Raw genomic sequence first — 15,153 nt, forward strand, 5'->3', positions numbered from 1 at the left:
AGCACAGGGGAGGTTGATACTTGCAGAGACTAGTGAGCACAGGGGAGATTGATACTTGTAGACCAGTGAGCACAGGGGAGGTTAATACTTGTAGACTAGTGAGCACAGGGGAGGTTGACACTTGCAGAGACTAGTGAGCAGAGGGCAGATTGATACTTGCAGAGACTAGTGAGCACAAGGGAGATTGACACTTGCAGAGACTAGTGAGCACAGGGCAGATTAATACTTGCAGACACTATGAGCGCAGGGCAGATTGATACTTGCAGAGACTAGTGAGCACAGGGGAGATTGATACTTGCAGAGACCAGAGAGCACAGGGGAGGTTGATACTTGCAGAGACTAGTGAGCACAGGGGAGATTGATACTTGTAGACCAGTGAGCACAGGGGAGGTTAATACTTGTAGACTAGGGAACACAGAGGAGGTTGATACTTGCAGAGACCAGTGAGCAGAGGGCAGATTGATACTTGCAGAGACTAGTGAGCACAAGGGAGATTGACACTTGCAGAGACTAGTGAGCACAGGGCAGATTAATACTTGCAGACACTATGAGCGCAGGGCAGATTGATACTTGCAGAGACTAGTGAGCACAGGGGAGATTGATACTTGCAGAGACCAGAGAGCACAGGGGAGATTGATACTTGCACAGACCAGTGAGTAGAGGGGAGATTGATACTTGCAGAGACCAGAGAGCACAGGGGAGATTGATACTTTCAGAGACCAGTGAGCACAGGGGAGATTGATACTTGCAGAGACCAGAGAGCACAGGGGAGGTTGATACTTGCAGAGACTAGTGAGCACAGGGGAGATTGATACTTGTAGACCAGTGAGCACAGGGGAGGTTAATACTTGTAGACTAGGGAACACAGAGGAGGTTGATACTTGCAGAGACCAGTGAGCAGAGGGCAGATTGATACTTGCAGAGACTAGTGAGCACAAGGGAGATTGACACTTGCAGAGACTAGTGAGCACAGGGCAGATTAATACTTGCAGACACTATGAGCGTAGGGCAGATTGATACTTGCAGAGACTAGTGAGCACAGGGGAGATTGATACTTGCAGAGACCAGAGAGCACAGGGGAGATTGATACTTGCACAGACCAGTGAGTAGAGGGGAGATTGATACTTGCAGAGACCAGAGAGCACAGGGCAGATTGATACTTGCAGACACTATGAGCGCCGGGCAGATTGATACTTGCAGAGACTAGTGAGCACAGGGGAGATTGATACTTGCAGAGACCAGAGAGCACAGGTGAGATTGATACTTGCAGAGACCAGAGAGCACAGGGGAGATTGATACTTGCAGAGACCAGTGAGTAGAGGGGAGATTGATACTTGCAGAGACCAGAGAGCACAGGGGAGATTGATACTTGCAGAGACCAGTGAGCCCAGGGGAGATTGATACTTGCAGAGACCAGTGAGTACAGGGGAGATTGATACTTGCAGAGACCAGTGAGCCCAGGGGAGATTGATACTTGCAGAGACCAGTGAGTACAGGGGAGATTGATACTTGCAGAGCCGTGAGCACAGGGGTGCTTGAAACTTGTAGACCAGTGAGCACAGGGGAGATTGGTACTTGTAGACCAGTGAGCCCAAGGGAGGTTGACACTTGCAGAGACCAGTGAGCACAGGGGCGATTGATACTTGGTGAAATTAAGGATGTGGGGAGTGGTTTTGGATGACCTCGAATGTACACGTGTATAATGTCGCAGAACATATAAAAGTACGTGAGAAAAGTCATTTCTCTAGGTAACAAAGTAATGAAGGTGCACGCGGCAGCAGCAGATGAGCTAAGGCATGAGCAAAGTCAAGTGATGTTAAGGAGCTGGAAATAGGTGGTTTTAATGATGGCATAAGTGTCTTATATTAGGCTACACAGTTCAGGTGCCTGACCTGGTCAGAGCTAATTAATCTGACCCAGAATATCAGTTGAGCCAATACAATCAACATTGGGTCCCTCGGGTTTGAGAATTAACAGCCAGGATTCTCATGCTCAATTACATGCAGTGACATATCTCTGTAAACTACATGGGTGCAAATACGAATGAAGAAAGAGCTGAATTACAGTTATAGCTTGCACATTGACACATTAATGACACTTACGTCATCACGGAGGTCTCTTCTAAGAAAGACTGAGCCATAACATCACACTTTATGTTCTTCACAGCCACTTTCTTCCCCATATATTCAGCCTGAAACACAGCTATAAGAACACAAAGTGCAAGATAGCTTGAGCTCCTCTGAACTGTCTTACACCTGTATTTAAAAGTAATAGGCGACTCAGAAACAGAAAGGAAATCGCATGTATAATTAGAACTCTGTGTTGTGTTTTTTGCCAAGTGGAGCAAACCTTTCACAAGCCAGACCGGGGAAAGCACCAGTTGATCAAATATTCCAGATAATCAATAAGTACCTACAAACACAACCCCAAAAATAGATCCTTGGGAAACCTGAAGGTCATATTATTGGATTGTGAGTGGAAACTATTGTCAGAAAAGACACTTTCCATCCAATCAGAAACCAGGGGAAAGACTAGCTTCGGCAAGAGCCCTGCAGCCTGAAGTAAGTTTGTTTAATGCAGGGACTGATATGAAAATCAGTAGTATGCAACCTATGTTTTGATTTTTTTTCTTTAAACTAAGGTCTTAAGATGTCTTGTGCCAAAATGATTGATATTGTAAATTTGAGTGTAAGCAGGGGAGGAGTACAGAAGTACTACATTAGTCTCAATCAGTCCAGATGACTGTGGTGAGAAAGTCCTCTATGTGAGGAGGTTTGTAATGGATATGTACCTAGGGCAAGAAACCCCCTTCCATTTAACATGAGCTCCCAATATTTGAAACTGATGCACAGACTTCCAAGGACAATTCGTGCAGAAATTGGAAAACTTGTCAAAGTGATACAATTAGGGAAGGGGGGACACTTGAGATTGGGACACAGAGAGTTGATGCACCAGTGTGGATTTGAAGGAGTAGGATATACCACTTGGGCATAAAAGGGTCAAAGAAGATGGGAGAAAAGCGGAACAGCTATTGACTTGGATGATCAGCCATGATCATAATGAATGGCACAGCCAGCTTGAAGGCCAAATGGCCTACACCTGCTCCTACTTGATATGCCTCATTTTTAGAGGGAGCTTCAGTCTGTACTTAAACCATGGCAAAAGTGAGGACTGCAGATGCTGGAAATCAGAGTCTAGATTAGAGTGGTGCTGGAATTTGTGCCATTCTAATCTAAACTGTATTTAAACCATGCTGTACCTGACCTGGGAGTGTTTGATGGAAAAATATCGAGGATGTTTACTCTCCATCTAATCTGTGATTGGGAGTAATTGGTATGAGAGAACACAGAGAGCTTTAATCTGTATACAACCTGTGTCTGGGAGTGACCATTAGGGACGTTTTTGAGTTCTACTGCGTCTCAAATCCACTTGGCACTGATTTATAAGTATGGTGATATTAGTTGCTTGAAATGAGGAAATGTCCTGTTTTCCAGGCACTAATACCGTCTGCCTGAGTAAGTGGAAAACCTCTTCACAAACAAACAACTAAAAGATTAGAAATGAATTCATTAAACACCCACCTCCAAATTCCCCTTCCCCTATCTGTTCTCCCAATGTTAGTTGTTGCATGTTAAGTACCCAGCCAGCTGAAAAGAACAAGGAACACAGTCAATAACAGAAAATATTTATCGCATTCAGTGTGACAATAAAGCACCACATGGGCTTATGATAACGAATCATATTAATCTGACGAATCTAATGACCAACCCCAATCTTTGCTGTCAGCTGACCTCAACTGAGATTCAGCATGAAATCTACAACTGACCTCAGTACCCTGGCAATAAACAAAAACCAAAACAGAACCGACTTCCCTGTGACCCTCGAAACAACTCCAAACAACTATTCGGTGAGTTGTACTATAAAGTGTTTGCAAGTGATTCCAGTCATCACTGGGCAGCCAGTGTCTGTTGAACTTGGCAAGTAAGAGTCAGTGCATGTTGAACTGTGCCCATCAAGAGTCAATTTCTGTTGAACTGTGCCCATCAAGAGTCAATTTCTGTTGAATTGTGCCCATCGAGAGTCGATGCCTGTTGAACTGTGCCCAGTGAGAATCAGTGTTTATTGATCTTTGCCCGGTGACAGTCAGTATCTGCCTGACTGTGCCCAGTGAGAGTCAGTGCCTATTGATCTGTTCCCAGTGAGAGTCAGTGTGTGTTAAACCGTGCCCAATGAGAATCAGTGTTTGTTGATCTCTGTCCAGCGAGAGTCAGTGCCTGTCCCACTGTGCCCAGTGAGAGTCGGTATTGAATGAACTGGTAGAAACCTATAGAGGCAGGATTAAAAAAATACAAAAATCTGTCCTGTGGGAGACACTGTTTCTAAAATTTTTGAAGGTCCAAAGCAAATGAACTCGACACGCTGTTTATTACAGGTCCAAAATGGAGACTCACTTGTTTGTGCTTTCCAGGTTGAGGCAGAGTGGGTCTCATCATTCACAATACAGAATGGAATAAAAACACCAGCAACTGTGCGGGGCTGTGTCACAGATATTCATCAGAGCATGCTCACTTCGAGGTACTTACTTTTCGAGAGCTCCTCTGCAGCTGACTTTGTGCCTTCCTTAAGTTTGGGTTTGGTTAATCTGGTGATAAGTCCACATGCATCTTTCATATAATGCTAAATATAATGTTAAAAAGACAAAAAAAATGCACAGATTTAGACTTGTGATGCTCTACTCACGGGCTTGCTAGCCACCTTGTCAAGATATTTATCCTCTGTAGGTCAGCAGTCACAATGATTAGCATGTGGACAGCAGTGATCCCAGCTTTTAAAGCAATGTACTCTCTCACCAAACCAATAGTTTGGTGCATGAGAAGTATCATCACTTATTTTGCTCCTTAAAAGTAAGGAAAAAAAAATGATGTGTATTTATTCACTTAACATTAAAGGTCAACAGACTAAGGATGTAGAATAAGGTACCCCTACAGCCATTTCCCTTGCACAATTTGCATGATCACAAATTCATCTCTTTTATGGGCTGAACACAGAGCGCATCCTCTCCATAACCAGAGTTTGAATCATGACTTTTATTAAAATCAGTCAGGCAGCTCACTTAAAATTTTGCCTCATTCATTATATTTTCAGAGAATATTCCTCAGAGTTTTACTCAAAACTTCAAGTGCTGAGCTATCTCTTATCTGGATTACAGTTTGACTTGGAAGTCCTGGTCAGTTGGTGGTGCAAACATATGTCAGCAGGAGCCCATTGCTACCCCTGTCAAGGCATCTATGATTCAGGTGTGATCCCGCAATGATGATTGAGTATTCACCCCTGAGTTATTACCCATCTGGAGCTAACCTTGTGCTCATACAACATCTGCAAACATACAGAGCTGGTATGGATTGTGACCAGGGTGGGAACCTCAAGTGCAGTTTCTTCCCTTTCCCAAACCCAACAACAGTGTGGCCAAGTGCATTAACCAGATCGCCATCTGGACTGGATCAATCAACTCAACAGAGAGCATCCTGGGCCCTTCCTCTGTGCATTAGTCATTACAACCCAGCCATCATCAAGGCTCTTCAACATCCATTTATGAGAAACTCAGTTGAACAATGGATTAATTAAAATAATCAGGCTGGTAAGTTCAGTTGGACAGACAGTCAGTTTACTGCCAACAACATGAGTTCAATTCCCATGCCAGCTGACATTACTGTGAAAGGCTATCGTTCTCAAACATCCCCCATCGCCTGAGGTGTGGTGACCCTCAGGTTAAACCCCCACCAATTGTCTCTCTCCAATGAGAGAGCAGTGCTGTGGTCTCCTTAGTAGGACTATGGTGACTTATCTTTTAATTAAAATACTCAATACTTAATGAAAACAAAAGGCAAATAACCCTTTCATCAAAGCCATGGCTCAAATGCTAGAAAAGTAACATTTTAAAAACTTTTGTACGATCTATTTTATACAAAATGTAAATATATTTTCGGTCTAATAAATGTTCAAATCTAATAACTGACTACATTAAAAAAAATGCTCCTAGGGTTTGAAACATAAATGTTTCTCTGTAACATGTCTGTTTTCCCCTTGTTTCTCAGTAAACTATGATTTCTTTACCATTGTGTTTGACTATGCATCTGCCATGTTCTTTACTCTAGACTCTATTGAACAGGGTTGACAGTTTAGCTTCACAGTCTACATCGGGTTAAACCAATCATTCAGTTGTCTACATGTTGAAATCTTTCCATTAGATCAGCATACAACATGTAAAATAAATGATGATTTCTATGCATGTAAACATCACGTTCAACTGAGTTGCCCATTCAAACTGCTACTGTTAACTATCTGATTGCAATAGGACATCTTTACTTCTGGTGATTCTTCCTACCGCTGCCACCTGCAGTCCCTCTCCCAAAAGCTGTGCCGAGTGGATCAATTGAAATGTTTACTGTTGTAATTGTTCGACTTCTATTACGTATGGCTATGAAGAGTTATGGAACTAAGGCCAGGTTGTTGGGGTTAATTCACAGGTTCTGTAAGGTAAAAACAATAACTGCAGATGCTGGAAACCAGATTCTGGATTAGTGATGCTGGAAAAGCACAGCAGTTCAGGCAGCACCCAAGGAGCAGTAAAATCGACGTTTCGGTCCTGATGAAGGGATTTTGCCCAAAACGTCGATTTTACTGCTCCTCAGATGCTGCCTGAACTGCTGTGCTTTTCCAGCACCATTAATCCAGAAACAGGTTCTCTGAGACCTACGGAATCGCAGAGCAGTCCGAAGGGTCAGGATGAGCCACTCCTATTCTTGTTCCCACATACACACACAAATTTTGTATCATGAGCTAAGTGTGTAATGGTTTTACAAACCCATGTTAAGAGTAGCAGACATTCTTGTTGGCTAGGGGTACCACTTCTGCCAGATATTTTTGGGGCCTAAATGATGTGAGATCCAAAGACCATTTTCAATTTGTATCGTTTTCTCAATCTTTCATTTCTAGCTTGCATTTAAACTAAATTTAGCGCAACATACAAAGAGAGAGCTTGATTTATCTTGTGGTATATTTTGCCATCTGGACGCAAAAGTGGAATTGAAAATGAAAAGTAAGTTGTTTCTCTAGTGGGTGACAGACCACACTGCTAGGTTATACCTAAATGCCAAATTTGAAATTGACCACACATTCTTCCCTCCTCTTTGTAATCAGGCAAGATCCTGCTCACACACGAACTTAGACAAGCAGAAGGCTGGAAGATAAAGCAAGCCAGGCAGCATCAGGAGGTAGAGAAGTCGACTTTTCGGGTGTGACCCTTCTTCAGGAATCGGGGTGGGTTTAGGGGGAGTTGCAAATAAAGGGGCTGGCGGAGGCAGGGTGGTGAAGTGGGGCGAGGTGAAGACAGGTAGAGGGTACGACCTGGTTGGTCAGTGGGAGGAATAAATCCGGTTGATGGCAGGAAGGGAGGGGGAGATGCCAGGAATGGGGAGGGAGGTTTTTTGAAATTGGAGAACTCAATGTTGAGTCCTCTGGGCTGTAGGCTGCCCAGGTGGAAGATGAGGTGTTCCTCCAATTTGCAGTTTGGTTCGTTGTGGCAATGGAGGAGTCCAAGAATGGTCATGTCGGAAAGGGAGTGGGAAAGGGAATTAAAATGGGAGGTGACTGGGAGGTCTGGTCAGCCCCTGTGGGCCCGGCTAAGATGCTCAGCAAGCCATTCCCTAAGTTTACATTTGGTCTCCCTGATGTAGAGAAGACCAACTTGACACTTCAGTTCTAGGGTACATACAAACCTGTACATTCGGCTCATAATGATCCACTAGCTGGTTATTTCCAGAGGAATAAAGAATCACAGTTCACAATGTGATGGCTGTACTTAAGGCAGGGATGGAACCCCATGGGCAGTGCTTGGAAACACACCTGAAATTGACCATGAAATTGTACCTTAGCCATAACCAGGGCTTCCAGAAAGTAGGAGAGAAAATCCCTTGGTCCAAAACTCCAGCTTCCAGACTAGTTTTAAACTCAGACAACGCTGGTATTTGCTTAGACCAAGGCCATTCAGTTCACCATGTCTGTTTTATTATGGAATCCCAACAGTGTAGAAACAGGCCATTCAGCCCATCGAGTCAACACCGACCCTCCAAAGAATATCCTACCCAAACCTCCCCCCGCTACTATATCCTTGTAACCCTGCACTTCCCGTGGCCAGTCCACGAGAGGTTGTCCCAGTGTCCCAATGTCAATAAGATTCTAATAGCTCAGTAAAAGTGGCATTAAATAGGGCCTTTAGGTATATAACTTAGGTGTCTGTTACCAGCCCACCATTGGTAAAATTCCCTAATGATTGGATCACATTAGAGAACGTTATCTAACTCTGCTGTCTGTGTTAGTGCTCTGCAATAACCATTCATCTTGCCCCATTCCTCTGCCCTTTTCCATATCCCTGCAAGTCTATTTTCCTCTTCAAGTATTTATCAAATTCCTTTTTGAACACTAACATTATATTTGCCTTCACCATTATCTCAGGGAGTGCATTTCAGATCCTAACCACTTTGTTGTATAGGAAGACTTGTCCTCATGTTGTCATTGATTATTTTGCCATTCACCATACATCAGTGTCCTTGTTTCTTGACCCCTTCACCAATAGGTCAAGACCATGGTGCTGGAAAAGCACAGTAGGTCAGGCAGCATCTGAGAAGCAGGAAAATCGACATTTCGGGCTTAAGTCCTTCATCAGCTTCTGCCCGAAACGTTGATTTTCCTGCCCCTCGGATGCTGCCTGACCTGCTGTGCTTTTCAAGCACCACATTCTCGACTCTGATCTCCAGCATCTGCAGTCCTCTCTTTCTCCTCCTTTCACCAATGGGATCCCTTTCTGCTTTGTCTGGTCTACTCAAGATTTTGACACTTCTGTCACATCTCCTGACAACCCTCCCTTTTCCACCCCGAACAATCCCAATTTTCCCACTCTATCCCTGTAACTGAAGTTCCTCGTAACTGAAACCACTCCTGTAAATAATCTTTGTATCCTTTCTACGGCCTAGAAATCCTTCTTAATGAGCAGTGCCCAGAATGGAACACAGCTCTCTAGTTGGAGCTGATCCAATGTTTTATAATGGATTCATGATAAGTTCCTTGCTATTGGACTCAATGCCTCCATTTACAACTAAATAATGTATATAACAATTAACAGTTTATAATACGTATATGTAGACTTGACAAGCACAGCAGTAAGTAATATATTTTTAGCAATTCTCCCATGCAATAACTTTTCCATTCTGCTATGTCAGCTGTGAAACATCTGTTAGAAGAACATTTCCTTTATCACATCCCAGAGCACCCAGTGTATTAATATCAGCTCCCCCTCAGTTCACAATAGATCTCTGGACTATTTTTAAACTTCCTGTGTGTTACTTTGTTTAACAATGCCGTAGAAACACTTCCCATTTCTTTAAACTCTGAGACCCGTAAAGTTTCCATTACACTCTCAGTGACTAAAGCAGGGTTGCTACGTTTTAAGGATGAGGGATTGATAATTATCTTTTAATAAAAAAAACCTTAAACAACACTTTTTTCAATGTTTGATGAAGTGAAGATTGTAAATATGGGTGGGGAGGTATGGCCTTCTTGGGGATGCTGATAAAATATGTTTGCAAACTCAGTAATTTTAAATTGAAGCAACAGTTTAATAGAAAAGCTGCAAACATTGAATGTCTTTCACTTGTGTTTCTCTCTATTTGCTATAGAATTGATTTGAATTTAAGCAGTAAATGGGTAAGCATTTTCACAATTTTCATTGTGAGCAACACTTAAAGAACTTGCAACAATTCATCAACATTCTGAATTTGATTTTACCAAAAAGTGGGTCTTTCCAAACACATGGGTCCACTTCTCTCTCAAGACAAGTTTATTTTACCTTCCAAAGCTCTTAACACTCTGCTAAGTTCAATTCAGTTCAAAATGTGAACATTCATCTCATAATTGAGGAGGGCTTTCCATCATTTTTCTTGTTCCCCAGAAACAGTACAAGGAAAAGGCCATCTTCTGATACATGACCCTTCTTTAACCTCTAGCTTCCAATCACACTCTTCATTACACCACTTTCTGGTCTACTCTCTTACAGATTATTATTACTCTCTTTGCCTCTGTGAAGGTTCCTGAATTGCTTGTCTAAAGCTTCAAGTTTATTGTACGACTTGTTTGCCATCCTACCCCCAGTTTTGAAATCAAGATTCACCGGAGACAGCTGCATCATCTCCACCCATCTTCACTGCTCCTACAGCTGATGGATTTTTAAAACCCAAACTTGATATTAACCACCAACTGAGGTGATAGGAATGTCATTTCGCTAGTAATCCAAAGCAGATTAACGTTCTGGGGACACAAGTTCAAATCCCACCATGGCAGTTGATGACATTTGAATTCAATGCAAATGACATAAGAAGCTAGCCCAATGGTAACCAGGTAACCATGTTAAAAAAAACTGCCTGGTTCACTCATGTTCTTGGAGGAGGAAATCTGCTGTCCTTATCCAGTTTGGATTACTTGTGACTCCAGACCCAAAGCAATGGTCAATTAAGAAATAAAATACAGGTTCCCATTATAAGACCGTAAGACATGGGAGCAGAAATTGGGCCATTCAGCCCATCTAGTCTGTTTCATCATTCAGTCATGGCTGATATGTTTCTCAACCTCTTTCTCCTGCTTTATCCCTGTAATCCTTGATCCCCTTGATATACAAGAACGTAACAATCTCAGTCTTAAAAATACCCAGTGGCCTGGACTCCACAGCCTTCTGTGGCAATGAGTCCCATAGATTCACCACTCTCTGGCTGTAAAGGTTTCTCTTTATCTCCATTCTAAAACATCCTTCCTTTCAGGTTGTAGGTTTGCTTGCTGAGCTGGTAGATTTGTTCTCAGACGTTTCATCACCATGCTAGGTAGCATCATCAGTGAGCCTCCGATGAAGTGCTGGTGTTTTGTCCCACTTACTACTTATGTGTCTTGATCTGTTGTGTTGGGTGATATCACTTCCAGTTCTTTTTCTGAGAGGTTGGTAAATGGAACCCAAATTGATTTGTTTGTTCATGGAGTTCTGGTTGGAATGCCCGGCCTCTAGGAATTCTCACATGTCTTTGTTTAGCCTGACCCAGGATGGACATATTGTTCCAGTCGAACTGTTGTCCCTCTTCATCTCTGTGTATGGGTACCGGTGATAATTGGTCATGTCTTTTGGTGGCTAGTTGGTGCTCATGTATCCTGGTGGTTAGTTTCCTGCCAGCCTGTCTGATGTAATGTTTGTTGCAGTCCTTGGGTATTTTGCATATGATGTTCGTTCTGCTAGTTGTTGGTATGGGGTCCTTTAAATTCAGTGTGTTTCAGTGTGGTGGTAGGTTTGTGGGCTACCATGATATCCAGGGGCTAAGAGTAGTCTGGTCGTCAGCTCCGAGATGTCTTTAATGTATGTCAGGGTGGCTAGAGTTTCTGGGCATGTTGTGTTTTCCTGTTTAAGTCTATTGTGCAGAAATTAGTGGACTGCACTTATCAGGTACCCATTGTTCCTGAATACATTGTACAGGTATTTTTCCTCAGCTTCTCTTAGTTCCTGGGTGCTGCAGTGTATCGTGGTTCATTTAAATAATGTCCTGTTGGGATGATTGCTCCTGCAGTTGAGTGTCTGGTCAGTGTGTGTGTGTGGCTTTCCTGTAAATGCTGGTCTGTAGCTCTCCATTGGCTTTGTATTCGACCATGACGTTTAGGAAGGGGAATCTGTTGTTGTTCTCTTCCTCTTTGGTGAACTTTATACCAGTAAGGATGTTTTTTATGTGTTTGTCGGTTTCTTCTAATTTGTTCCATTTCGTGATGACAAAGGTGTCATTCAACTAGTGGACCCAAAGCTTGGGCTAGATCGTGGGAAGGGCTGTTTGTTCTCACCTCTGTATTACTGCTTCTGCAAAGAGTCCTAATATTGGTGATCCTATAGGCATCCCATTGATTTGTTTGTATATCTTGTTGTTGAAAGTGAAGTGGGTTGTGAGGCACAGGTTTACTAATATGAAGATGCTGTTCTTGCTGATGGAGTTGGTGCTGTCAGGTGTTTGTGTCCTTGGTTTGTCTAGCAGTGAGGCCGGTGTTTCTTTGGCTAGGGTGATGTTTATTGATGTGAATAAGACCGTCACATCAAAGAAAACCATGACTTCATCATCATCTATCTTGGTGTATTTGATGTTAAGGAATTCCTGGGTTGAAAGGATGAAATGGGTTGCGTCTTCTAATAGATGTTTCCGTTTGCATTGCGATTCCTTTGCTAGTCTGTATGTTGGTGTACCGGGAAGTGAGACCATGGGTCTGAGTGGGGCCCTTTGTCTATGTACCTTTGGTAATCCATAGAAATGGAACTCTGTCTTGTTAATTTCTTGTGAAGGGAAAGTGAGGTCTGCAGATGCTGGAGATCAGAGCTGAAAATGTGTTGCTGGAAAAGCGCAGCAGGTCAGGCAGCATCCAGGGAACAGGAGAATCGACGTTTCGGGCATAAGCCCTTCTTCAGGAATGAGGAAAGTGTGTCCAGCAGGCTAAGATAAAAGGTAGGGAGGAGGGACTTGGGGGAGGGGCGTTGGAAATGCGATAGGTGGAAAGAGGTCAAGGTGAGGGTGATAGGTCCGACTGGGGTGGGGGCGGAGAGGTCAGGAAGAAGATTGCAGGTTAGGAAGGCGGTGCTGAGTTCGAGGGATTTGACTGAGACAAAGTGGGGGGAGGGGAAATGAGGAAACTGGTGAAATCCGAGTTCATCCCTTGTGGTTGGAGGGTTCCTAGGTGGAAGATGAGGCGCTCTTCCTCCAACCGTCGTGTTGTTGTGGTCTGGCGATGGAGGAGTCCAAAGACCTGCATATCCTTGGTGGAGTGGGAGGGGGAGTTGAAGTGTTGAGCCACAGGGTGGTTGGGTTGATTGGTCCGGGTGTCCCAGAGGTGTTCTCTGAAACGCTCCGCAAGTAGGCGGCCTGTCTCTCCAATATAGAGGAGGCCACATCGGGTGCAGAGGATGCAATAGATGATGTGTGTGGAGGTGCAGGTGAATTTGTGGCGGATATGGAAGTTTTCTTATCCAACCAACCAACCCCACTGGTCCTCACCTACCACCCCACCAATCTCTATGTACAGCAACCCCACTGGTCCTCACCTACCACCCCACCAATCTCCATGTACAGCATATCATCCGCCGTCATTTCCGCCACCTCCAAACGGACCCCACCACCAAGGATATATTTTCCTCCCCTCCCCTATCAGCATTCCGTAAAGACCACTCCCTCCGTGACTCCCTCGTCAGATCCACACCTCCCACCAACCCAATCGCCACTCCCGGCACCTTCCCCTGCAACCGCAGGAGGTGCAAGACTTGCGCTCACACCTCCCCCCTCACCTCCCTCCAAGGCCCCAAAGGAAACTTCCATATCCGCCACAAATTCACCTGCACCTCCACACACATCAACTATTGCATCCTCTGCATCCGATGAGGCCTCCTCTATATTGGGGAGACAGGCCGCCTACTTGCGGAGCGTTTCAGAGAACACAGCAACACATTTTCAGTGCTAATTTCTTATGAATCTTTCTTAGGATGCTGTAATGCGGTTTTCTAGCTGTGGAGTCCGATCCATCGCCACCTGTTGGTAAGTGAGGTTGGTATCTGCGATTAGGGTACAGGAGCAACCTCCCAACACTCTCAAATGGAGCTACATCAGGACATTATTTAAATGAGCCACAACACACTGCAACACCCAGGACTAAGAGAAGCCAAGGAAAAATACCTGTACAACGTATTCAGAAACGAGTACCCAATAAGAGCAGTCTGCTGATTCCTGCACAACAGGCGTGAAAAGGAAGACACAACACGCCTAGCGACTCTAGCCACCCTGACATACATTAAAGACAGCTCGGAGATGATGACCAGATTACTCCAGCCCCTAGGTATCATAGTAGCCCACAAACCTACCACCAAACTGAAACAGCTCCTGATGAATTTAAAGGACCCTGTGCCAACCACCCACAGAATGAACATTATATACAAAATACCCTGCAAGAACCGCAACAAACATTGTATCAGACAGATGGGCAAAAAACTAGCCACCAGGATACATGAGCACCAACTAGCCACCAAAAGACATGACCAATTATCACCGGTACCCATACACAGAGACAAAGAGGGACAACAGTTCGACTGGAACAATATGTCCATCCTGGGTCAGGCTAAACAAAGACGCGTGGGAATTTCTGGAGGCCGGGCATTCAAACCGGAACTCCATGAACAAACAAATCAATTTGAGTTCCATTTACCAACTTCTCAGAAAACGAACCGGAAGTGATATCACCCACAACAGATCAAGACACATAAATAGTAAGTGGGACAAAACACCAGCACTTAATTGGAGGCTCACTGATGATGTTACCTAGCAAGTGATGAAACGTCTGAGAACAAATTTACCAGCTCAGTGAGCAAACTTACAACCTGATCCACAACCTGAGCTACAAATCTTCTCCAAAATCGCAGGTCTTCCCTTTACTCTAAGGCTGTGCCCTCAGGTCCTAGTCTCTCCTACCAATGGAAACATCTTCCCAACATCTACTCTGTCCAGCCCATTCAATATGTTTCAATTAGGTTCCCCCCTCATCCTTCTATACTCCATCGAGGATAAACCTAGAGTCCTCAAACAGTCCTCACATGTTAAGCTTTTCATTCCTGGGACCATACTTGTGAATCTCCTCTGAACACGATCCAGGGCCAGCACATCCTTCCTGAGAAAATGGGGCCCAAAACTGCACACAATATTCCAAATGTGGTCTGACCAGAGCCTTACAGAGCTTCAGAAGTACATCCCTGCTTTTATATTCAAGTCCCCTCAAAATAAGTGCCAGCATTGCATTTGCCTTCCTAACTACCAACTCAACCTATAAGTTTACCTTGAGAGAATACAGAACTAGATCTCCCACGTCTCCTTGCACTTCAGATTTCTGAATTTTCTCCCCATTGAGAAAATAGTCCATGCCTCTTTCCTTCTATCAAAGTGCATGACCTCACATTTTCCCATGTTGTCCTCCAACTGTCACTTCTTTGCCCACTCTCCTAACCTGTCCAAATCCTTCTGCAGCCTCCCCACCTCCTCAACGCTACCT

General features: G+C 44.0%; 1 protein-coding gene across 3 annotated transcripts in view; it reads right to left on the reverse strand.

Annotated features, from left to right (window-relative positions):
• Positions 1 to 15,153, reverse strand: part of matk (megakaryocyte-associated tyrosine kinase) — a 116,850-nt gene that overhangs the window by 64,939 nt on the left and 36,758 nt on the right. For all 3 annotated transcript variants that reach the window (XM_087976110.1, XM_087976111.1, XM_087976112.1), the window contains exons 6-8: positions 4,584 to 4,677; positions 3,582 to 3,647; positions 2,103 to 2,202 (exon numbers count right to left, since the gene is read on the reverse strand). In XM_087976110.1, coding sequence (XP_087832236.1) covers positions 2,103 to 2,202; positions 3,582 to 3,647; positions 4,584 to 4,677 — 260 coding nt within the window. The remainder of the gene's footprint in view (positions 1 to 2,102; positions 2,203 to 3,581; positions 3,648 to 4,583; positions 4,678 to 15,153) is intronic.

This window comes from Chiloscyllium plagiosum, unplaced genomic scaffold (assembly GCF_037043375.1).
Source record: "Chiloscyllium plagiosum isolate Xiang-an unplaced genomic scaffold, Cpla_swu_hap1 HiC_scaffold_28, whole genome shotgun sequence".
In the NCBI taxonomy this organism is placed as follows: domain Eukaryota; kingdom Metazoa; phylum Chordata; class Chondrichthyes; order Orectolobiformes; family Hemiscylliidae; genus Chiloscyllium; species Chiloscyllium plagiosum.